The sequence below is a fragment of the Hyaena hyaena genome, unplaced genomic scaffold (assembly GCF_003009895.1).
Source record: "Hyaena hyaena isolate Hyena2069 unplaced genomic scaffold, ASM300989v1 scaffold_885, whole genome shotgun sequence".
In the NCBI taxonomy this organism is placed as follows: Eukaryota; Metazoa; Chordata; class Mammalia; order Carnivora; family Hyaenidae; genus Hyaena; species Hyaena hyaena.
This window is the reverse complement of record NW_024081518.1, coordinates 735,511-761,820: the sequence shown is the minus strand read 5'-3', so window position 1 is coordinate 761,820 and position 26,310 is coordinate 735,511. Positions and strand designations below refer to the sequence as shown.

Here is a 26,310-nt window from a genome sequence, read left to right as displayed (position 1 = left end):
CCCTCATCTTTGTTTTCAGTAGCCTCATGGTGTCTTATTCTTGAGACCAGAAGGAGAAATTAGGTTCAGTATGTTAGCAGGTATTTGGAAATTGTCCTTGATGTGGAGGGGATTCTGTTCCTGCTAGAATGTGATAGGAGGTGTGTAGAGGGGTCCTCATTGGCATTTCAAATTTCCACTCATGGAGTATCCTAAAATGTCAATAAAAGACTCTTTATTCATAAATAACTGATATGCGGTAATTTACGTCTGTACATTGATCTCGAAAAGTCTGTCACCATCCAGTTTTTTTTTTTTTTTTTTGCAAACTCTACATAAAACATCCAAACGGTCCATTTTGTTCAGTACAATATAACACAGCTGTTTGGCATTACCAAATATATATGTATATATATTTATAGATATGTACATGTGCTGAAAAAGAAGCCAGTGCAGCCTTTTCTAAGAAATCCATCCAAGTATTTACTGTACAACATTCAGAATTTACATTGATAATACAAGGCACAGAAAGTGTGGTATGAAGCCAAGGCCATGCTTTATTCAAACTCTCCTCTGGCTTGCTCCCTCCTTCAGCTTCATGTCAAATTAAGTGTCCACTTCTGCTTTTTTTTTTTTTTTTTGGCTTTGAATACATCAAATAAAAGTTGAGAGTGGTATGGGTTTGAAATATGAATCACTTGAAACCCCGTCCCCCCACCCCCACGCACCTTCCCAAAATAAACAGGACAAAATGAAATCTGTTTTAAAGTTCTTCCATACAGAATGGTGGTAAACAATGACTCATATATTTTGAGTTTGGGTTAGAAGAAGCAGCCAATTATCCTCTAACTGCTTATATTTGCAGTATTTCTAGGTCGACACATACTGTATTGCATGTACCAATTAGAAACAGTTGTGAAGAATGGGAAATCTAAGATCTGTCTTGATTCCAATTTAGGAAAGGACAAACTTGTTTTCCTGACCAGAAAATTCCCATGCTGAAGTATTTTTTTCACCTTCTTGAGACCTGTTGAATGGGAAGGGCCTTCATAAGTTAGGCTGGACTGTAGAGAGTATTTCTGATTGAAATTTTTTAGCTAACTCTGATGACGCTTAGATAAAATTCTCTTGGTAAGGGGCGATCTTCCTTCAGACATCATCAGAGCTTGCTAATGAGGGATATTGGAATTATTAGATCTCTTCCTGATTGTAATGTCTGTTTCAGTAATGGGGTTGATAAGGCAAGATATTCTGCTTACAAACTCCCTTATGATATTCTCTTCTAGTGATTCAATAGAAGCACAGTTCAATCTCTATCTTCCGTATCTGGATAATTTTAAGGGACTTGTAGAATTTATCCAATTTTGGAATTTGTATGGATGTAACGCTTGCAATAGTGAAATACTCTTGGGAGGTTAATTAAGAAAGAGTTGAGGCAAAAGGACATTTTTGTTGTAATTATGTCTTTTGTAAAAGTACTTGAGACACATTTCCACTCATGCAAAGAGTTACCTTATGAAATTTAGTGATCAATTTTATAATTCAAGGCTCTAACTTTTTGGAAAAGAGGATGTATCCTCTGCCCAACTTAATCTTCAAGGTGGAGGAGGACATTGTTAAGTTCAGGCCTAAACATGAAGCTTACTGCCTTTTTAATCTTTGGGTTCAGATGGAGGGTGGGCACGAAGATGTGCAGTTCACCGGCACTGTCTCAGGCCCACCTCGTGAGGACATTCCAAAACCATGATCTTCACAGCAAAAGGAAAAAAGCAAAGTAGCTGCTTCAAAAACCACAATTATTCTATGTGAGTTAAATTTCCTACTTCAGATCACAGTACTACACACTAGTGACTAACGGCCAGGTCTGATTTCCATCCCCTTTTATCTTTTGAAAAGACACAGCACACAAATAGCCATTTTGATTTTTGCTGGCGATCCTGGAGGGGGATGCAAGGAGTCCATGGTAGACGCTGGCTCTCCTAGAACTGCTTTTGCAAAAAACACCACATGCTGTCAATACAGCCAAACAGCTTTGTAACTGCAGCTTTTGAAAGAGTGTGGAAAGTAAGAACACAAAATATGTTACACGTCTAAGATTAGCAACGTTTTCACTTTGTGACATTTGACAAAATACATTTTTGCTTGTAGTTCAGGAAAATTCTATGCAGACAAAACAGTGGAAGCTGCGGAAAAGGTGGCCGTTCAGCTTTTGGCTAAAGCATCGATTTTTCAAATACAGTGCTATGGTAACTAACACTGAAGGGCTCAAAAAATTTCGTCACTATCTGTAGGACACCATTTTGTTCTCCCATTTGCTGTGGATGTGACCCCTAGTCCGGCCAATGGGAGGTACCAGGATTCAGAACTCTGCAATGTTTCATGAGGAAAAGTAATGGAAATGGGCCACATGGCGGGCCACAGAAGCATGTTTCTCAGCAACTTCAGGTTCCTGTGACTTTCACAGATCTGGAACAAAGACCTCTGAGAGAACTTCACCTTTGACACATCTGATAGTTACTCTTCCACACACTCGTGGAAGGACTAAGAAATCGCAGCAAAAATGGCAAAAAGGAAAAATACACACATTAAAAGATTTGTATAACAGTTGAAAGTCACAGATCAATTTGCCAGAAGTTTGGCAAGTGGAAAATACTATCTAAAACCAATTACAGATGGTCCCCAACTCATGGTGATTCAACCGACAGTCTGACTTTACGATGATATGAAGGTGATGGGCATTCAGTAGAACTGTATGAGATACTCTGAGTTTGGATCTTCTCTCAGGCTAGCCATAAGCAGGAGGATGCTCTCATGATGTTGGGCATGGGCAGCCACAGGCCCCCTCTGCCACACCATCACAGGGGTGAACAACCAATACACCAGTAACCATTCTGTTGTTCACTTTCAATACAGTATTCAGTTAATTACATGAGATTTTCAACACTTTACTATAAACTAGACGTTGTGTTAGATGATTTTTCCCCACTGTAGGCTAAGGCTAATGGAAGTGGTCTGAGCACATTTAAGTTAGGCTAGGCTAAGCTGTGGTGTTCGGCAGGTTAGGCATATTAAGTGTTTTTTTTTTTTTTTTTTTTTTGACTAAAAATATTTTCAACTTACGGTAGGTTTATGGGGACATAACCCTTTCACAAGTTGAGGAAGATCTGTACACTATTTTAATATTCTGTCTTTGCTTATCAGTTGCAACATTGGGAGTTTTTGTCAAGGAAAATAGTTGCAATAAATCCAGAACTTTTTAATCCAAAGAGAACCTGGTTTTAGTCATCTGACTTAATAACCCCTCTCAAAGTCAACTGAAAGAAAAATGTAGGGACCATGGCAAAGGACAACACCTGCAGCTGGAGATAAAAATAATAAAAAGGGAGAAAAATTTCCCCTCTTTAAAAAGAATTGTCAATTCCTATTCATCTCTTACAAAAAGGCCAATAAAATTTTTGTGGAGTACATCTGAGTTTTATGAGACTTTCTGCACCAGTAAATGAAGTTTGCATTTAAATCCATAGAGTGAGCTTCCTTTTGGCTTAAAGGATTTTAATGTAAACCAGTAAGACTGCATAAGCAATGTTGTAAAAACTGTAAATTAACTTTATGATGCAGCAGTTGGGTGCAGCTGTGAAGTGTGCCATTTTGGTGGCATAATTTGAAGTCCTGTTTAAAGCATGACCGTTAGACTTAAATGCCTTTGAGGACTGACAGATTTGGCATTAAGCAGGATATTTTGTGAAGATTTTTAAGTAACCTACCAGGTATCAAAGCCCACTTTTAATTTCTTGGTTCATTTTGCACTGTGACAATAACACGTCTAAGGTAAGCACTTGTACTGAGGAGTGCATCTCTTTCTAGAGGGGTGTTTGTGTTGTGACAGGAAAATGTTAAAATAGAACAAGGGTTTAGGTCACAGTGAGTAACAAGGTCAAGCATCAGTTAAGTCTATCTGGATTTCAATTTCCACTCCTCCCTGACACAACTACCCTGCTCCGTGCCCCCTGCCACTGCTGTGTCTGTGAATCTCATGAACATGGGTTCTCTTTGGAGTTCTATTATACCGTACAATCCTGACATGTGAGGGCCACAGAATTTCATACATTTCTGTAGAAATCCTAGGCAGAATTCTAGCAAAAATAAGAGAAAGGAAAAGAAGGAGCAGAATAGACTGACAGGTGGATTTGAACCTTAGGAAGAAGGTAAATCATGTTCATTTGGATCCTTAGTTACTCAATATGGTATGATGATCATGTGCATTTATAAAAACCCAGGCCAAAAAAACACACCCAAAAAAAGTCCATAGGAGGAAATTCTAGACATTGAGGGATTGATGCTAATCTCTTTTCTTAAAATAATTTAGATTCTAGGGTAAACATTAAAATTTTTCATTAAAGATATAGAAAAATGTACCAGATCCAAAAAGAATCTGTGTGATTTATGGAATATAGAAAAAGCAATTATAAGGCCAATTAGAAGGGAAAAGAAACAAAAAGGAAGGATGGTTTTAAAACCATCCCTATTAATATCTCCAAGACAGAAGCTAACAAAAGTTCTCTATAATGTTTTCTATAAGTTATTATCCAACAGTGCAGAATCTTTCTGTATACTACCATGCTAATCAATGCTCTAGTTCATTTCTGGTGATGGACCATCTACTTCAACTTGTTGCTTTTTCAGAAATGATAGCAAGGGTGTCAGATGATTTACATTCTCATGCCTTCCCTCTATTGCTTTCCAGAAGGAATAAACAGGGAGAAGACATTAGCAAAAGAGTGTTTTCCTTATCTAGAGATGGCATTTTGAAAATATGCTCAGCAGTTCTAAGAGGATTTGCTTGTTCTATATAAGATGCCTTTGGTTCCTGATAAAAGCAAGATGCTTTTGGATTTCATGTAGCAAAGCCTTTCATCCAATACAGAGGACCATATATACCACACATTAGTCTGAGAAAATGGCTAACACATTTAAGAGTCTTTAATGTCTTACCCATGGTATAACAAATTCTACCTATCTCTAGTTCTTTTTCACTTTGGTGGAGATTTACAACATTTTTCTTTTTATGCGGGACTTATAAAAATGTTAAAAAAAAATTGACCATATCCCACTGCCAAGTACCCCCCAATTCCCTGACTATATTTTATTCTAGTGAAGCTAACCTCTAAGTAGCTGACCAGCCCTGTGGTTGATCTAGGTCCTTGACCTTGCTTGTCCTGATTGCAGACAGCTAATTAAAACATCTACCAGAAGATGTGCAGAAATAGCTCCGTTCATCTTTAGTCTACCAGGACATCTTATCAAAATGATTTAATAGTATAAAAGATGGAGTAAAATGTTAAGGTAGGGGTCACGAATTATCTGTGGACTTCAGTTTTTCACAATATCATTGCTTCTGTTTTTAAAAAAGAATCCTAAAGCAATAGTCCTATGTTAATGGTGTTGTAGTAAAAGCATACTTGGTGAGGCGGAGGATTCAGAGCTTGAAAGCTTCCTGTATGATGCATGTGGTTTCTGGGACACTATGGTTGACATATTCCTCAGGTCTACTGACTCATATCATTTAGACCAAAGACTATCTGCTAATTTTCCGAGAGGCCAAAGGAGGATGCCCTATAGCCCTATGGAGAGATGTTGTGATAACATAGACCAAAAGACTAGAAAGTTTCAAGAACCTGGATTGAAATGTATAGCAGAACCCTTCAGCCCCTTAGAACAATATTGGGCCACTGGGTCAACACTTCCATTCTCCATCCCAGAATGACAGCTTCTCTAAGGCCTGTGGCATCTGAAGTTCATGTATTTCCTTGGGCTTGATTTGACCTCCCTTCCAAATCCACATAATAAGCCGTGTTCTAATAGCACTTTGCAATTTGAGTGGCTTATCTGGGAATAGAGGTGGTTCTGCTTTGTTGAGTTAGAAGACACAAATTTCCATATTGATAAGTTTAATTATGCTCCTTGAAACTGCTCCTATGTAATTGGTAAGGAAGGGGAAAGAAGAATGTGGGTAGATTTGTCTCTGGGAGAAAATGAAGGTGGTCATGGCAAGAACTAGTTTGTGGTTTAGCTTACCTTCTGGTCTTGTTTCCATTAAGTGGCTAGGATAAATGGGGAATTGGTGCTGGTGTGATGTACTCAGATTTTAAATTCTAAATGCCCTCCTCGACATTATTGAAGTCATACAAATAAATGGGTTGGCAACCCCATTTCACTTCTAACAGCCAGCTTTACAATGATTGCTGACATCACAGATGCCAGTTGGTAGAAAACCCTGACAATCTGGTACCAGAATCAGCTGACCCTTTGGGGCACATCATTAAAACCTGTTTCAAAACATGCACTATTCAATCTCTGCCTTCCCAGCTGTATTGTAGCTCATCTTTTTCCACAGTTACTTTTCTCTGGCTGTGCTCTCACTTTCATCCTCACCACTCCAAATCTGAGAAAGTTCATAAAGTGTTAACCCGAGTGTGGATTCAGATGAGACAGTAGAGCCCTCTTATATTTAAGAGAGCTTGTACTTTTCCCTATTAGCATATTACACCTATATAAAATGCAGTTTCTTCAACCAGGGATTCTCACTGATTGTAAATGAAGGCTGAATTCCCCAAATGCCACTGGGCAGAAAGCTGCCTCTTTCCCATTTAAAGCAAATGTCCCGAAGCTGGCCGTCACTGTCTGAGCGATAGTGGACTAGAGTCCATTTTGCCTGCTGTAGTTGAAGTCGGCTTCATCGAGTTGGGATTCTGTAATGTTTGAGAGTTTCGTGTGTGTCCGCCCAATCTCTTCAAGGGCACAGGCCAGGGAGTCAAGATCACCATCGTGCTGATGACGGGCTTCCCACAGGTTCAAAATGACAGCAGATGGACTACTTTGTGTAGCAAAATAAGATAAATTCCTAGACAGATTTGAAGAAACAAAAAGAATAACAAAAATGAAAATAGAAATAAAGGAACAAAGAAAAATCACTATAAGGGGATTAAAAATGAATTGCAATGGATATTACTGCAACAGGAGCAGGGGGTCCCACTCTGGCAGGTCTGGAGGCACTGAACCTGAAAGCTCTACTGTGGAATGTGGCCAATGACCTTGTTGATCTCCAGGTCCTCACCTTCCTGGAGTTATGTGTGTGTAGGTTTCCTTCTCGACCACCTCCTTGAAAAGCTCTCTTTCATGAACTTATGCGATGACATAACTCGTTCCTATTTTTTCAAAATATTTGACCTCTTTTATCTCTCCTTTGGTAAATAGAGGACTGTCAAAGTTTTACCTTTGATTTTTTTTCTTCCCTTCCAAAGTGAGCTCATATACTAAGTGGAATAGTTATCAACTCTGGAGGTGCCAATTGAGACACTGTCCACTCAATCTTACAGGTAAACATGAGCTAGTTACAGATATCCAAATGGCCTTGGGATTGCTCGGATTAGATATCTCTCTACCTCTTCAAACTCAATGCATCAGAAATTGGTATCTTTCCATGGCTCCAAATTGGTCCCCTTTTAAGCTATAACAAGTAATTTAGTAATTACAGATGTACTTCTAATCTCTCACACTAGGGCATTTATTTTTTACTTTTCTCTTTAAGTTGCTTTCTTTTTCACATAATGCATCAGCTCACCTTTCTTCTACATTCATGCTACATACATTTAAATGATGCTCTATCATTTTTTGCCTGAATCACAGCAAAATCCTTGTAGATCTTTATGTCTGTAAAGTTTCTATTATAGCCTGCATTCCATTTTTTTCCAATTATCAGGTATTACTCCTTGTTTTTGATGCCTTTCTCTAACTGGCCCCACCTAGACATGGCAATATATATTTTTAATTCATGCTTCCTTTGCCCTCTGAGCCATTAATGCTGGCTTAGGTAACACTTTGCTTCTTGCTTTGACTCAATTGATTCTCTCCATTTGAATATCCACTTCCTCTCTTTACTCTTTTTATCAAAATCCTACACCTCTGCAATGCTTGGTTCAATCCTCCTCTACTCTTTGCTCAAAATGCTTTATTTCTTCTCTGAATTCTATCATCGTGCCTCAATTTTTATATGAACAAAGTGCTTATACATTTCACTTGAGTTTCACCTACCCAGCATGATTACAGATACTTAAAGAAAGAGGATCATAGCTGATAATCTTCTGATTCTGCAACAATCCTTGTCCTAATACTATGACAGGTGTTTATTCAATATTCATTGTCTGAGTAATTGATTGCTATGAACTTTTGTCAGGTGACACGAGATCTTCAATGAAAACAAATGGTAACCTTTTGGACAATGACTTTGCTATGATGAAGACTAAGACAACACAAAAGATTAAAGGTCACAGATTTTTGTGGGCACTTTTACAGCACAGATAGAAATGTCACCTCTGGAGACATTCTGATAAGTTGAAAAGATTTTTGAGAGTCAACCACGAATCGCCTATTTTGAGGATAGCACTATTTTCCATCCCCACATTCAGCATATAATCAGAAAGTGGACTCCTGCAGCTAAGAGCACTTAGAAGAGAAGACCAGCTTTTAAGGGCACATTACCATTTATAAGCACCACACACACATCCGGTAATTTTGAGTGAATTTATTCAGAGGTCTTAAGGGACTGCTTAAAGCTAGTTGGTTGCCACGTGGCATAAATATCAAGGTTCTATATATACTTTCTACTATATCTGAATCCTTAATTGAAAAAGGGAGAAGGCTAGCTTAATACTATTCTCTCTGGTTTCTTCTTCAAATATAGTTATTTATTTCTGCAGTGCTGGAAATGGCAAATAGTTGAAGTGATCCCAGTTCCTCTTATTTAAGAGCTTTGTTTTGAATAGTGTCCCTCCTACCTGGTCAGGGGCCGTGTTTGCAGAGAAAGCTGCTATATCTCAGGTCTGTAAGTAAATTGGTAGGCCCCTCCCAACATTCAGGCAGAACACGAACTGAAGGACTAGCTGAGAAGGAGGCAAACTGAGACTAGGTGTGAGTGAACCTCACACCAGAGTGCCAAAGTCATTGAAACCACAAGTCACACATCCTGCCTCAAGGACTTTAAGAGCTCCAGTCTCAGTAAATGTTCAGGGATTTTTGACATTTTAAGACCTGACAGGAAGACCTGGCTATAAAAATGCAATAATGAGATTTTGGGAGAGGCATACAGAATGTGTTTTGGAGGTCAGATGAATCTTTGCCCTAGCACAATATTAAAAATTTCCATGAATCCGTGGTGGGGGTGGGAGTGGGGAGGTGCTCTACCTGCCTAGATGAAGAGGGGCAGAGCTGGAGAATGACTCCTGCCAGCCATTTGGTTCTCAAAAGCCCTGCACATGTCCTGATTTGTAGGACAGGCACCCGGGGCTACGGGAAGCTAAGTGATCAAAAGAGGCAGAAATACAACTCTCACTTGGCACAGGTCTCTGAACATATTATAACAATTGAAATATGCTCTCCAAAGAATGGCTCAGATTTATTCTCTACACAAGCACCTTCATCCTAACACACACACATCTCAAATCCCACTAAATTTTAATAGATACATAAAGGATCATATCAGTCTTATTAAAAATGATTCAGATAGCTTTGTGATAAACAGACCTCCTATTAAATTACCTGTCTACACCAGGATCATTAGTATATAAAAGACCTTGAAGTCCCAGTGCAGTAGGCTATTCCTCAAACATAGGTGGGTTATTTTAACTATTTATATATACACAAATGTACTGATTTTTGTTTTATTTTTAAAGTTGGTATACCATCCATCTACTGGATTGTTTCCATACTGCCCTTGTGCAATTATTCTGATCCCAGTCTGTGTGACCCATTTCTCTTCATAATGGTGGTACATTTAGACACCAGCGGGTAAATATGCACACAATTCAGGAAATAATATTAACACTAGAGAACAGAATTCATAGCAACAGCTGGGCTTATGCAATTTTCTGAGTGTTTTGAAACCAGAGCATTTAGCAAAAGTAGTAAAGTGGCAGTCCTGAATTTAGGTGAATGCCTCAAAATAAAACTCAGTGTTCTTTCTTTCTCTTTGAAAAATGTTTAAAGACATGAATGTTTATTGGGCTGGTCTCAGATGCTTCAAATTGCTACGTTTTTATGCTCTGAATTTTGGGTGATCTTTTGTTGTGGCCTTTTCCAATTTTGATAGACTGAGGTAATTTTGAAAAAAAAAATAAGATTTTGTGTGTGTTTGTGTGTGTGTGGCATCCTAGAGATGCCTGCATATAATGCAGGCAAGATTACTCTCTAAATTTTAGGAGTTTACTTTAGGATCTTTCTATGTCTTCAGGTCAATTCATTTGTCCTAAGCCTTGTAGATTTAATCACTTTATCTTTTCTGTTGTAACTCCCACTGAAAGAGTAGAGAGAAGTTATAAAAAACCCATGTTGCGACAGCCAGACAAGTTTATCCATGTAAGCTGATTGAGCAGTAATGGTTTATGAAATTTAATTGTGTTTTGTTGAGCTTATATGCCTACTATTTACCTGAGTTCCTGGGTGGGCAAGGGGAGGTTATTTTGTTACCATGACTAATTTCATCTTTCTGAGACTTTCCTGGTCCCATCCCTTATCCTCAGTTGGAACCCCATGCTTTATGTGGAAGCCAGGACAGAATTGGGAGCATGAATCTATCTTAGCAACTTCACTAGCTAGACACAGGCTGACCCATATTGATGTATATGGTCAAAAACCGAATTTTTACACAGAATCCCATTTTCAAAACACATCTTCAAACTAATAACCATGTTAAATTAATAATGGAAATTAGGTTAAATTTGAGGATTTCTGGAAATGGTGACTTGTGCCTTCTGTTTTTTTTCTTTTGGGGGAGAATTAAGTGACCTTGCTAAAATTCTGCCCTCCAATATCTTTATATACTATTATAACAGGCTAGTTTTAGGAAAAGGAAAAGTGGGTAGGCATTCATTTGGTGTGAATTTAGAGATACCACCTTTTTTTAGTACTTGAAAGCAGCATTCAAATGCAAATGTCTTTGGGAATAGTAACCTCTAAATCTTCAATCAGTTAGCAAAGAGATAACAGTAATAGAGGGAGGTGAGGATCTGAGGCTCAATCTTAGCCCTGGGGAAATACACTGAAGCACTACCAAGGGCAAACTGTACTCACACTGCAGTTGGCCTGGCTCAGTGTTCTGTCAGACTGAGTGTGGCCCTTTCATTCTGAATTACAGATAACAAACTTTTAGTCTCTCTGAATGGTGCTACCATGGGGCTGATCTACCTATCTGCAAGCTGTGAGCTCTTCTTGTGACTGGATTTCTTACTGAAATACAGTTGGGGACCACATTAGAGCTACTGCCGCTTAAAGTCTTTAGCACAGAAGACACCTCATACCAGGAACATGCTGTAAATGCACTGAGAGCTTAGGATTTCACCCAAAACCTTTAAGCAGAAGGGGGCAAATGCACCTGTAACAAGAGGGCAACAAACATGTTTATAGTCTACAAACTTGCCATTTACATCTAAGTCAACTTACAGTTTTTAGCTTTTAAAAAGCATATTTTAAAATATTGGGGGTGCCTGGGTGGCTCAGTCGGTTAAACACTCAGTACTTGGTTTTGGCTCAGGTCATGATCTCAGGGTTAATGTGTTCAGGTCCCACGTTGGACTCCATATTGACTGGTGTGGAGTCTGCCTGGGATTCTCTCTCTCTCTCCCTTTTTCCCACATCCTCTTTCCCCTGCTCACTCTCTCTCTCAAAAGAAATACATAAACTTAAAAAAAATCCTTTAAAAATTTATCTTCTTTCTAAGTGGACTTGTAGTGTAAAAATAAGTTGAGCTGCCTATAATAAATAGGGAACCATCATTACAGGAACAGCACATAATCCTATTGCTAGTGCCAAATAGGGAATTGAAACATAGTCCTAATGAAAAAATATTAATAACCATGCTATCATCCTAATTGTCTCATTTAATGAAAGCCTCTTATGTGACCAAAACCAACCCTCCATATTGGCTCTTCCAATGCAAATAGCAAAGCCATTCACACTGAACACAGTAATTGGGCACCACACAAGAGTTTGTCTCATCCATCAGGCTCTCATCCCCCAACTTCAACCTCAGTGGGTGCTCCACACACAGCAAAGCAGCCTTCAGGATAAAGAAAGTGAGTGTTTCCTTTTCTAGAGAATAAGTAAAAGATGTACGCCATGATGCAATCCCTGTCTTATTGCCCCCTGTGCCTTCAAATGAAGGGAAGATGCCAAGAGGAACCTATGAGGATAGGACACAGGAAATAAATAATAAAAAAAAGAGGGCCACTTGGGTGGCTCAGTTGTTTGAGCATCCAACTGCAGCTTGGGTCACGATCTCACGGTTTGTGGGTTCGAGCCCCGCGTCGGGCTCTGTGCTGACGGCTAGCTCAGAGCCTGAAGCTTGCTTCAGATTCTGTGTGTGTCTCTCTCTCTGACCCTCCCCTGCTCATGCTGTCTCTCTCTCTCTCTCAAAATATATAGTTCACTGATCTTTCATTTGTTTGAAAAGACACCTGTATTAATAAAACAGCTTGTGGGGCGCCTGGGTGGCTCAGTTGTTTGAGCATCCAACTGCAGCTTGGGTCACGATCTCACGGTTTGTGGGTTCGAGCCCCGCGTCGGGCTCTGTGCTGACGGCTAGCTCAGAGCCTGAAGCTTGCTTCAGATTCTGTGTGTGTCTCTCTCTCTGACCCTCCCCTGCTCATGCTGTCTCTCTCTCTCTCTAAAAAAAAAAAAAAAAAAAAAAAAAGGAAAACAAAAAACCCAACATGTTGAGTTCCACTCTGTCTTGTCCTAAGACTGGTGCATCAGTTCTTTTAGGTCCATTAATTTGATGATGAATTCTGAAATTCTTCTTGAGTTTTCCTTCTGCCTGTTGGGTTACCTGGTTCTTGAAGGGAAATGGCGAGTGTTTTTCCTTCTTGGCCAAACATTTAACAGCCTGGAGCTCTCGGGGCTACCTGTGAGCTGCCGAAGGAGAACCAGGCCAGTTGTAGACCCTGGTTTTGATTCTCCAGTTTCATTCCTGACAGGATTAAATTGTCTATGACAATGTGTCATGTTTGGAACTGAAAGGCAATGAAACCTACCAAATCAAATTTCTAGTTTTCTTTAAATTGGGATATATCAAGGAAAAATAGGTCTCATTTAAACTGATTTTCCCCACTTGATAACCCTGAGCCATTTTGCTCATCCTGAGGGTGAAGGAGAATGACCACCATTTGTTTCAAGAGACAAGACCACTGCACTAATGCTGGATGAGGGAAGAGTAAAATATTTGCGCTTCTCTCTTGTAATACTCAATACCTGTTTCAATGAAGCCTCACAAATCATTGAAAAGAAACAGTTAATCCCTTAAAGGATGCTCTAATGAACTGGGTTAAAATTCTTCCTATAATTTAATTTTCTCAAATGATGAAAACATCCTCTTCCGGCATACTGATGTTGCCAAGCTTTTTCAGTACTGTTTGAGACCACTCTTATGCAGTGGATTATTTAGGCTAAAAGGGGCCTTGGCATGCCCATCTTTTCTGAAAACTCTACTAGCCTAAAGGAGGAGAGCCTGTTCCTTCAGAAGCCAGCCCAAACTCACCCTTTGCCTAGAAGGAATGCAGTGCTCTTAGCACCAACTCCTGGGGCTAGAAGGAGCAGGGCTTTGGTTCTCTCTGAGGAACATAAGAATCTTCTTTTCCATATCGCCTTTAGGATGAACACCTGCCACCTATAAACCATATACAGCTTGTTCATGGCTATACTGGTCCCAGACTGTTTCAGCTTCACATTAGTGGGCAGCTTCATGAGTCATTGATCTCAGTGGAATGAAGCCCAAACATCTACCACTTTGCTGTGTTGGGTCCTTCTGGCTTCACTGTAAGGGCTCTTCACATTTCAGACCCTGAATAAGTGTCCCGGGCCAGAAACAGAAAAATCTGATTTGGGCCCACCATATTTTGCCTCTAAGGACCTGTGTAATGCTATTCCCCTATGTATTAACTTGCCTTGGAAGAGTCCTACAGGTCATTTTTTGGAAATGACAGTTGCCCATCATTTATTTTTATTTTATTTTATTTTATTATTTTTTGAGAGAGAGAGAGAGAGAGAGAGAGAGAGAGAATGTGCATGCAGGGGAGGGGCAGAGGGAGAGGGAGACAGAATTTAAGCAGTCTCCATGCTCAGTGCAGAACCCAATGCTGGGCTCGATCTCACGACTATGAGTGGATATCAAGAGGTGGGTGCTTAATTAACTGACTGAGCTACCCAGGTGCCACTCACATCATTTTTTTTTTATTACGAGAAGGCGAAGGTGTGTTTTCTAGCCACAGAACCAAGAAAGCTGAGTTTGTTTTCATCAAGGTAAATCCCAAGCCACAGGAATAGGAACATCTAGTCTCAGTGGTCACTACGTGGTCATCCTCAGTGGCCTGCCTGTGGATTTTGTTCTCCTCTTCTTCCCTCACCCCAAGAGGCAGCTGGTACTGCAATCGCTCTACTTCTAGTGAATTCTCAACAGTTATTCTGAGTTAGATCAGTAAGCTGCCTTGCAACCTTCCTCTGTCCTTTTCCACTGCCCTCTGGCCATTTCACTGTTCCTGTGCATCCAATTAAGAGGGTGGACATAGGAATAAAAGGAGATGACCTCAATATGAGAAGATCCTGTTTCTCATTAGATGTTCTGGTGGAAAAACTAGTTATATAGTATGGCTTATCAGCCATGAGGTTTGAGAAATTTCATTTGCTCACCATTGCTACACCATTACCCATGAACGTTAACATTCCAAGTGAACTATTTTAACCTCTGAACAATAAGAAATATGTTTTAGTTGGTCCTTGAACAACATGTGGAGTTAGGTGCCTCCCACCCCACAGTTGAAAATCCAGTTTAACTTCTGACTCCCCTAAAACTCAACTGCCAATAGCCTACTGTGGACAAGAAGCCTTACTGACATAAACAGTCAGTTAACACATACTTTATATGTTAATATGTGTTATAGACTATTCTTATAATGAAATAAGCTAGAGAAAAAAAATGTTATTAAGAAAATCCTAAGGAAGAGAAAATACATTTACAGCACTAGACTGTATTTACTGAAAAAAAAAAAATCATATATAAGCAGACCTGTGCAGTTCAAGGGTTCAACTGTGTTGTTCAAGATTCAATTGTGTACTATTATGGAAAATCATTATTAAGATGTAATTATGTGCTTCTCTCCATCTTGGCGTCCTTTCTTCCATCTTGCCTGCGTCCCCTCTGCTCATACTCTCGTGTCTCCTGCACTTTATCCAGCATCTGTTCCCATAGCAACACGGTCAAGCTGGCTCTGTTTTCACAAGAGTTTCTGGAATATGAAAATCATATGGCCTTAAAGACAAATGATTTAATGGAAGAATTTCAGGTATTGCGGAAGAGCTGAGGGAAAAGGCAGGAATCCTCCTTAATGTCAACTGTGTAAACTGTTTTCTTTTGAGATCAATTCTTCTTCCTATCATGTCTATTTGTTAGGAAGAAAGTTTTGGAGGTTAAGTATAGTTAGTATCCAATGAAGACGTTCATGTCATCATGTCATCCATTCAAGGAAGAATTACTGAATTCCTCCTAAGTAGACAGTACATCCTTGGTGGGTTTAACTGTAACTAAAAAAAAAAAAGGGGGGGTTGTGACAGGGGCGGCTCAGTCGGTTGAGTATCTCATTTCGGTTCAGGTCATGATGCCATGGTTGGTGGGTCTGAGCCCCTCATTGGGCTTTGCACTGACAGCGTAGAGCCTGCTTCTGATTCTCTGTCTCCTTCTCTCTCTGCCCCTCCCCCACTCAGCATGCTCACGTGTGCTCTATGTCTAATAAATGAACATTAAAAAAATTTTTTTAAAGTGTCATGATATACAAAGCACTATCAAAGTTTAAATATAGGAGGATACTTCTGGCTGAAGCAGTTAGTTTCTGATACTAATCTGTTCAGTCCTCAGTGATTCTGCCCACCATCTATTTCTGTTCACGTGACCAATTCTTTATTTCTCCACACAACCCACCTACCGATCCCAGGGGGCTAAGAGCACTGAGTGCAGGGTTACTGCAGCTGAACATAGAGAACAAATGTGCCATCTCAGCTTTGAAATGCAGCAAGTATGGACTCTGAGTAATAGTCAAAGTTTGCTCACAGAATCTGTAATTGCAACTTTTATCTCTGACATTCTTTGCTCGGCTGTGTAGCTTATTTAGGGTGATCCTTATGCCAGGCAAGTCGCAAGGCCACCTGTGTTGCTGCCTCAAAGCATACACCACTGACATTTCTCCCATTCTCAGCGATTGCTAAGCCTTTTGCTTTATATTCCATCTTCCTCCCCCCGCCCCCCCATACAGACCAAAGTAGAAACTTTTTTGGGAAAAAGGCAGATTATCATCAGTGACATTTGCATTTTACCAAAAATAGGGTATGAGCATTTTAACTGGCAATAATATAAAAGCAAATATTTCCCTCCCCTCCCTTTGAAAACACTTCCTTCATGATTTGAGGGCAACTGCTTTACTAGCTTTCTGATACTTGTGGAAATTGCAAGGAGGGGGAGAGTCAGGTAAAAAGTGCTGTCACAAGATCAAGGAAGGTGAATTCTCTAACAGAAAGGCTGGGTGCTCTGGGACCGCTCTCTTGCCCAGTTAATATTGGCACATATTGACAATGTCAGATTTCTGTGTTTGAATACACATTAATGAGCAGTTCCATGCTATATTATTTGTAATCCTATGAGGCCAGTGACTTGGGATTATACAGCAGGAAGTTGTGACAAATGATATCTGAAAATCCCGTTCCTCTCTGTTATGTTGATTTCTTCCCATGTGGGGAAAGATATATTTTTTGGTATAGTAATGAAAGGAACTTGATGACTTCTGCAAAATAAGAATTAGCTAACATGGTGCAAGGTGATTTTCAGGAGTCTTATTTATTCTGCTTCTGTGACTATGTTGGTGGCCTTTTTGCTAGAACCAGCCAGTCTGCAGGAAAAGTTTCTATGCTGTGTCTGCCCCCCACATCCCCTTGGGGACTTGGATGCTGAGCTAAGAAGCCTCATCTCCAGGTGTTACTATGACTGAAGCAATAAGATCCTATGGAAGTTTTACTAAATAAGGGCAGCAAACTACATTCTATAGGGCAAATACTGGTAGTTGCCTATTTTTATAAAGTTTTTTAGACAAATCGGCATAGTTGTGTTGCATGCATTTTCTCTGGCCAATTCCCACTATAGAAGCAGAGCCAAATGGTGCTGAGTAATTACTACAGACCCTATATGGCCGAAACGATTTGCTCTCTGGTTCTTTAACAGAGCAAAACTTTGCTGATTCTCAATTTAAACCATTCTCATTCCAAAGTTAGACTACTTTTGGAGGGTTAAGGTAGAGAATAAAGAGGTAGACAGGACACACCATTCATTGAAGTTGAATATATTCACCAAAGAAGATGTAAAGATGGTAGATTACATAGACTTATGCCTTTCTAATTTGTTATTAGTGAAAATTGCAAAAAGTGACACTGATTGAAAACCAACTGTGGGAGCCCGACAGTGACCACAAGAAAGCGTGGTTAGGGACGCGGGGATGTGCCTGCACACGGGGCTCCCTGCCTGGGCAAAGCATGCCTGCAAACAGGATGCTCTGCCAGGAGGCCTGCACACAATATCCAAGTTTAATGGTCCGCTCGCAAACGAGGGAACATGCCCTCCTTAGAAGTAAGGAGAAGGCTGGAATTGTGGGCAGGCTCTTAGTAAACATGTTGTGGTTGCTTCCTCCCTTTGCTCCCCCCTGTCCTTGAAATGTGTTTGGCTACTTGCCCTTAATTGGTAAAGGAATGCATCTTGTAGATTTCAGTTTGTATCCAGTTACCGGGGTATAAAATAAACCGCAAGAGGGGCTTGCGTAGAATTGTTCCTCAGGCCGGAGTTGTGTCTGTGTCTGTCTTTTGTGTGTGTCTTGTCCTTTGTGTCATTTCGTCCGCAACAACCAACATTTTCTGGTCACTGTGTTAGAAACTTTCCATAAAGTAGGTTATTTGTATTCCTTATGTGAAGGAAATTTAGGCTTTCTTGGAGAAGGGCTCTTAGGGAAAACCCAAAGCAAGGAAATAGGCACACGAAGTGTTCACATTTGATGATTCAGGACACCGGAGGGGCAGTCTGCCCCTGTGCAGCCCTTTCCTGCTCATTAGAGACCCACAAAAGGTTGTTTACTTCAGTCTCCCATTTTGAAAAGCATTTTCCCTAGTGTGGAAGGGCCCAGACTCATGATTTTGGGACACTCCCTGTACCTCTCATAGATATAATGTAAGTGGAGAAGGGCATGAACTGGAACATGTGCATACTCACTCAGCAAATGAATGATAGCATCTGTGGAAACATAGGTATTTTGTGGCAATTATTTTCATGTGAATGGTGAATTAAAAATCATCAATTCTCAGGGTGCCTGGATGGCTCAGTCGGGTAATCATCCAACTTTTGATTTTAGCTCAGGTCGTGATCTCATGATTCATGAGTTCAAGCCCTCATCGGGCTCTGTGCTGACAGGGCCCAGCCTGCTTGGGATTCTCTGTCTCCCTCTCTCCCTGCCTCTCCCCTGCTTGTGCTCCTTCTCTCACTTTCTCAATATAAATAAATAAACTTTAAAATTATATATAAAAAAATTAAAAAAATAAAAATCATCAACTCTTATGGCCAGAATGGGTTAGGGAATTTATATAGTTCAAATTGTATGATCTGCATTTGTAGAAAAAGAAACAGGGCTGGTGAGTGGTGTACTTCAGCAGGCTGGTACCAGTTATAGAACCAGGGATACGCTGAGGGTCCGGTACCCACCCCACTTTTTTTTCTTTGTGAACCAACTTCTGTTCTCTGGGTTGGTTTTTTATTCTTCTCCCTGCATTGATGAGAAAGTGAGCTTGATACAGTCATGGTGTGCATGGGTTATAAGCTAGATATCGCCTCCTTTGTCAAAATTGCTGGGAAATATTCAACCTAATTTTTTTCCCCCTGTACACTCATACATTTTGATATTCTTTCATTTTCAATATATGACTTTCAAGAATGTATCTATTCTTTCTGGGCTTGCCTGGTCTCTGCAAATTCTGTTCTCTTTTGCAGCAATGCTTTCTCTCTTGATTGTCCTCTCTGAGCTTTCTAGGTGGGTCCTCCATTCTTGGCCCCTGGATCCCTTTTAAAATGGGGAGTGGCACTCTATCATTTCTTGGCAGACACCTATCTCCCTTTCAGAGAAGAAAGTCAGGTAGGATGTCTGTGAAAATAAAGAACAAAACATGGAAATGGCAGAGCATGCCAAACAGTAAGAAAATAAGGCTTTGCCTCAAAAGAAGAAGAAAATAGTACTAAAGAAAAAGGGAAAGAAAATGGTTCTGGCCAAACTTGTTCTGATTTCTATTCATTCTGGGGCAGGAGGGGAGGTGGGGGGAGAGAGGAGGTTTTACTTGCCAATGCCCTCTCCCTGCTGGCTATCCTTCAAGCCGAGCTAAAGCTGCCGGCCGATCAGTGCTCATAGGAATGGCATCACTCTTGCTCCTTCTCATCCAAAGTAGTAAAGTCCATTATGAATCTTTCTATTCTACTCTCACCTATGTTAGTGCAGTGTTAGGGTCAGGTGAAGCAGCAGATTGCATTCATGTGTCTAGGTAGCCTGCTTGTTTTACGTCCTCTGTCTTCAGATCTGGGAGCTATCATCCTCAAACATTTAATAGTGAGGTACCCACTTTTCAGGCTGAGCGTGTCTCCATGGAGGGCTACATAATGCTTAAGGTAACCTGATGATAGGGGGGAGGTGTGAGAAGCTTACTTCTTTGTTTCTACATCACTGGTTCCAGACTATGCTGGGATCTCCCACAAGCACCAAGAAGATATAGTCTGTACCCCCATTTGGGTGGCCCAATTAGCCAACCTAAAGGTGGGACCGGGACAAAGTAAGACTTTTCTACTGTGTCCCTCAAGGCAGAGTGGGTGGAAGGAAATGCCACAGACAGTGTCTTGTTCTTGTTCTCTTCCCACATACGAAGGCAGGCCTCACGTGACATATGAGCAGAGGAATCTACAAAGAGAGAAACCACATGGATGTGCCCAACCCGCTTTGTTGTTCAGAACTCTCAGTGAACCTCCTCTTTCCGAAGTTGTCCCCAATTACCTGTTGATGCTGTTTTTCTGTGCTAACATCTGCCAGTCCTTGCCTTTGGCATTAGGGGTATCAAATGTAGCACAAATACGCTGTCTGATGGAGTAGGGAATTTTGAAGGCTTTGGGGCCAGTCTGTGCAGGGAAAGTGCTGTCCTCTTGTGCAAAGAAAGTGATGGTTTCTCTTTCACTCTACAAACAAAAAAAAAAAAACATGGTCAGATCTGAATGGAGGCATTACTGATCAACACCTTTATTTTTTTATGAAAATCTATTAACACCCATGCACAAAATGCTTGCCCGTTGTGATAGACTCTATAAAATTATACTGACACATTCCCCTTTCTTCTAAAATTGTAAATAACTTCTCTAGTAGCCTAGTGAATCATGTACTGGAGATTTACAATGTGTCTTCCACTCAGGGGAGTCACAATCATCAGCCCTCTACATTCAAAGAGATGTCAGGTGACAGCAGAATTAAACTATTTTTTGACTCTCAGGGATAGATCTAGAATCAGGAGGAAGAAGCCCCCAATGGACAGATTTCAGTTCAGTGTAAAGAATGACTCTTTGGCAGTCGGAGCTGACCAAAGATGAATGGGCTAATCAGAGGAGCTCGCTGGACAGGTACCTGTCACGAAAGCTACAAAGGGGAACTGATTGTATATTGATCATCTTAAAGTCTGTGTCGCCCTCCCTCTACCCCTCCAAGATGGGAAGTGTGTGATTCTACAATAAATATTTTGTCTTATTTCAGAATTACATTGCTTTGGTAATACATGAGTCAGTGATGAGGTCTAGAGTAGCCTGTGGACTGGCGCAGTGTGGAAGGCTTCTGCCTGCTGTCTGCCTACCCTGCTTCTGATTTTGAGCTCTCCGATAGGACTGGTTATTTCAGCACATCCCAGCCATCAGGTAGTCATATCCAACATGAGACCATGTAGACATCCGTCAGATAGAAATGGCTGCTGATAAGTTTGTATGAACCAACAGAATTTTAAAGTCTGAAAAGTATCTAACTGAATCACTCCTGTGATGAGGGTATGTTACAAGACACAAGGGATTCTACAGATGTGATTAAGGTCTCTAATCAGTTGACTATGTATTGAGCAAGAGAGGTTTTTTCTGGGTGGGCCTGACCTAATCAGATGGCCCTTAGAAGAGAGAAGCAGCAGCTCTTATCTGGAGGCAGCTCTTGTGCTGGCCTGGAAGCAAATAGCCAGGCTGTGAATTGCCTATAGAGTGGGACATGGGGCTAGGACCTGAAGGCACCCCCTAGAAGCTGAGAGTGACCCCAGTCCAACAGCCAGCAAGAAAGTACAGACTTCAGTCCTGATGGCTGCAAGGAATTAAATTTGGTCAACAATAAAAGGTCTCTGAGCTCTAGCTGAGAATGTGTCCCCAGTGACCACCCGGGGGCTTGATTTCAGCCTTGTGAGATCCTGATCAGGAAACCCAATTAGGCCATGCCTTGACTTCGGACCTACAAAAAAAATGTGACACAGTAATTGGGTATTGTTTTATTCTGCTTATGGTAATTTGTTATGTAGCAAAAAAGAAACTCATAATAATATAAAGCAAAGTTAAAACATCAAATCTGAGATTGGGTTAAGGCACTAGTTAGGACTGTTTAAACCCGAAGAAACTTCCCTTCACGTTAGAACATGATATCTCGTGCTGTCTTTCAAGTTAACACGGGCCCTTCCTGAATTGTCCTGCGATCCTGCCCGGCAGCTTTTCCCAACCAGAATACCTCTTCCTACTGTGGGCACCACAACCATGACAGCTCTTCTTGACTAGGGCCCAGGCTCACATGGCTATAACCTATTGGGCTCCGTGAGTTTTACATTTTCGTGAATCTATGAGGAAGCCTGGTTCTGGAGAGATCTTACTAATGATTGACAATATGTTTTGTTGTTCCACATAACCATTTAACACAGTTACATTTTGAGGGCTGTATCTTGGAAACACAATGCCTTAACACATTATTTCCAAAAGGGTATCTCAGAAGATGTTCCAAAAAGAGCAGATCTGTGGCCAAATACATTTGAGAAATGCTGCATATTGTATCTTCCTCTTGGATACTCAAAGGACATATTATATTAAATAGAGTCTATTTAACTGGTTTTAGTTCTTTTCTCTGGAATATTATAGAACAACACTCATTAAAATTCTACCAGTATGTCATGTTAGCATGAGGTAATAGAAAAACATGGTTTTCAGAGCCAAAGGGACCTTGCTTTGGAGTCCGATCTTATACTTCCTAGTTCAGTGACCTTGGATGGTCCATGACCTCTCTGTCTCAACTTCCTAATCAGTCTTTTGGCATTTTTTACTGATACCACAGAGGTTATGAAATGTGGTAGAAATCACCCAGGGAGTTTGTAACATAGCTGAAATCAGAAGTCTGATTTCCCAAAACCTACAACAAGATTCAATTCCTTATGCCACCCTGGTTCAAGACAAGCAGAGCAGTTATGAAAAATGCTGAGTGGTGTTAGCATTATTAAGCTTCAGGAATTAAGACCAGAAAGGGCTTCCTGGAGGAGACATATTTGGGTTGGCCTTGAAGGATAAGTGGTTATTGGTTGAATAGAAATTGAGTCGGTAGCTAGTTTGGCAAAATGAGCAATTCTTTTCTGATTATGTTGGATGGTTACAAAATGAACCAACTCAGGCTTCTTACTGAATGAAAGAAGGTATGAGAAACATCATTTTTAATCACAGTTTTAATCTAGCCTTTAAATCTGTAAATAAGTAAAAATAGTTTCCTTAAATTTCCTGACTTAAAGCAGGATGATGTCCTTAAAAGAGATGGCAGAAACTAGAGAGAGAAGAAAAAAGGAATTTTATGCAAGATAACATGGGAGCTGTCACTGGAAAAGGGCATCAAATGGTGTTAACATGTGAAAATGTGGCTTGCTGACAAAAACTATAAACACTGAACATATCCATGACAAAGGACTGCAATAGACAGAATGGGCTGTTGGGAGATTTTATGGCCTCATTGAGCTGATCAAGCTGACCAAGCTTTGACTTTACTGTTGGCATGGGAGAGGCCACCCTGATATACAGTCTTCAGGACAGAAGTGGTTATGACTTTAAAGAGAATAAAATATTATATGAGACTGACTCTTCAGGATTTTTTTCTCCTTTCTACACTTTAGTAAGTGAGCCCCCATTTCCCTCCTAAAGTTTCCAAGTTTCACTATTTGCCACGCACAAGGATGACACATTATGTAACATTTACGGTGCATTCTGAAAGACATCTGGGCCAAGTAATAAGAATCCTGTAGATACATCACATTTTCTGATTGTTTAAATTAAATATGCAAAGAAACAGCAGATTTCCAGGCTCTGCGCATCTGAGATAAACGGCTGCTACTTGGCTAGCTGGGGAGTTGTAAATCAATGAGAAATTCCAAGTCTTCTGTCTATTTTGTAACAGACAAATCATCCCCCAACCTTCTACCACTTTTGGAAGAAAGATAAGAGAATTGCTTGAAGGGAATATTGTAACCTGCAACTTTCCCATTTAAGTTCTTCCTCCCTCCCCCCATGGCATTCTTCAATATTATTACATCAATAAGGAATGATGTAGTAAATTACTTAGGGATTCCTTCCTTCTCTTCACTTTCAGTAAAATTATTTTGCTCAAGTCCCCAATTTTCAAATTGGTGATATTGCTGCTTTTACAGACTAATCAGTTGGTGATCATCATTAGGGAATTCAGAGAGGTTACATTTGAAGAAAATCAACCTGCTTGCCACAATAATGGGCACTCTAAAGAACAGAAAAAAAAAATATTGCCTTGCTCACTGAAATAATTTTTAAATCTGAGAATGGCATGAATGATTATATTTATTTGGAATGTCACTTACATATAAGGCATGAAGGAATATGATGGATTTGAGGCTGAACATTAAGAACTATAGGCCGTCAAAGAGGATAATCATTACATTGATTTAGATATTTAAAATAAATATTTTATAGATAATGATCTACACATATATGTATCTCTTTTACCTCTCATGGTTCCATTGTTAAGTTCATGAAACAGACACTAGGACAATCAATTAAAGTTAGGAAGGAGGTGAGGGCTCTGAACTTAAATATGCAAGGTTTTTTTTGGAGGGGGATGAAAGGCCGATAATTAAAAAAAAAAAAAATTCAGGCATCTATTGAAAGCTTCTAAATGTTTATTTCCTCATTATTGTTAATATTGTTATTATCTTTAATTAACGAAACCCTCGTTACTAGTTTATCAAAAATACCTATAGCCTAGAGGCTATAAAATATGATGCACTTTAATCATTGATCTAATATTCCCACCTCAACTGAATGATGGAGAGTCATGTCTAGAATGTATCTTGTGTCCTCCTCAGGTAATCCCAATTTTGTAGCACTTTATGTGTCTTTGCTTTTTCTGGAACCATCTGCCACAAAAATCCAAGACATTTTTAGGGAGAAGAGGATGCTTTGTATTCACCTGGATCTATCACCAGATGTATGCTTCTGCCAGGAGTGAGACAGTCCTGGATTTAGAAGGATCATGAGTGCTTGTTTGCTCAAGACCTCCCTTTGCAGGTTGACTGACTGTGAGGTGGACTGACATGTGAGAAATCTATAGAATGAACACTTACTCCAGCCCATGCCATCCTTCTATGGTCTTGAGGGAAGAACTTCCCAATTTTCACCTACTTGAATACTTAAAGACTAAATTTTTGATGCTGTCATTTTTGTCACTAATGCCTAAGGCCACTAAAACAAAGGCTTCCATTATAGACAAGGCCCACACTCAGGACTGCTAAGTTAGATTTCCTTGACTGAGATCCTGAAGTAGTCTAATATGGAAACCCAGACTTTGACCTTGAAGTCCGGTATCTCAGTTGGGAACTCTGGCTCCCCACCATTCGTTTTATCATCTTGGCCAAGAAGGTTGACCTCTTTGAGAATGTTACATCATGTCAAATTGTGATAGTACAGTATTTAATCCATACAGAGTTAGGGTGGTTATATGTGAAAGCACATGAAATGGTACCTGAAATACAGCTTTCAGAAGTTCGTAATTTTCTTCTAACACAGAAAATAACAGATTTGCCTAAGAACTATGGTTTATTACAAAGAGATGGGGATGCGCTGGCCCAAATGCAAGCAGTACCACTTGAAGCGATTAATAATGTGATCCTTCTGGGATCAAAAGGATTAATAAAGCTTCTAAAAAAGGCAGTAGACTACACATTGGGTGGTGGTAGTCCAACGGTGACTAAATATTATTCTGATGCTGAACTCTTATTATCAAGAGATACTGCGATGTCCTCTTTTTCAAGGCCATCCAAAAATGATTTTAAGTTTGTGATGCATTAGACAAGGAAATGGAGAGTAAAGGGTAAGATTGTGTTTATAGTTCATTTTCTTTCCATGCACCTCAAAAATTTGTTTAAGCAAGGAGCAGAGGTACCAGGTTGTATGGACCCTATCACGTTCCTTTTAGATTTCTGTGATAGCAGAAGTTGGTTTGCAATATGGAGAGTGCCTCAAAGAACAAAAGCCCATTAACTGTGGAATTGTTTCATTGATCTGTGAACAGACATTCAGGGCAATTTGCATCAGAGGCATCTTTATGTCCTGTCTTTTCACACTTGCTTCTGAATACGAGAAGGAAAATCTGCTTGGGCTTTCCTTTTGTGTTTATTTGAAAACTTTCCTATAATTTTTCATTTTACTTTGAAATGTATTGTGTTCAATATGCCATGGCTGTTCAAGAAAGAGACTCTAAAAATATCCTCCCCTACCTTTCTGGATCTACCTTTCCCATCAAAACTACTTTAGCGCATAATGCTAATTGGCAATAATGAATGCAAATACTGTACAAACATGTCAGTTAAGACAGCTATCAATTTTGAGGCACAATCCTTTGGAAAGCCATCCGCTCTTCAGAAAACCTATTTGGGGAGTTAGTAATACTCATCTTGCATAAACAATGAATTGAAATGAGAATGGAGAGAAGCGATGATGCTGTAAGGCTACAGGTTTTCAGAGAAAAAATGAAATTGAGTTGTATGTATATAAAAATTTATTATGCCTTCTGCCAAGCCCGAATGAATATATATTATTTATATATTTATACATAAATATGTATGTGTGTATACACACGTGCATATATACATATTCTACTGGTAAAC

The 26,310-nt window shown here is 39.9% G+C and overlaps 1 protein-coding gene across 1 annotated transcript in view; it reads right to left on the bottom strand.

Moving 5' to 3' along the window:
• Positions 1-309: 309 nt before the first annotated feature.
• The window catches only part of UNC5D (unc-5 netrin receptor D), a 255,875-nt gene continuing 229,874 nt past the window's right edge, over positions 310-26,310 (bottom strand). The window contains exons 16-17 of the mRNA XM_039220338.1: positions 20,139-20,317; positions 310-6,880 (exon numbers count right to left, since the gene is read on the bottom strand). Of these exons, the coding sequence (XP_039076269.1) occupies positions 6,676-6,880; positions 20,139-20,317 (384 nt within the window). The 3' untranslated portion in view covers positions 310-6,675. The remainder of the gene's footprint in view (positions 6,881-20,138; positions 20,318-26,310) is intronic.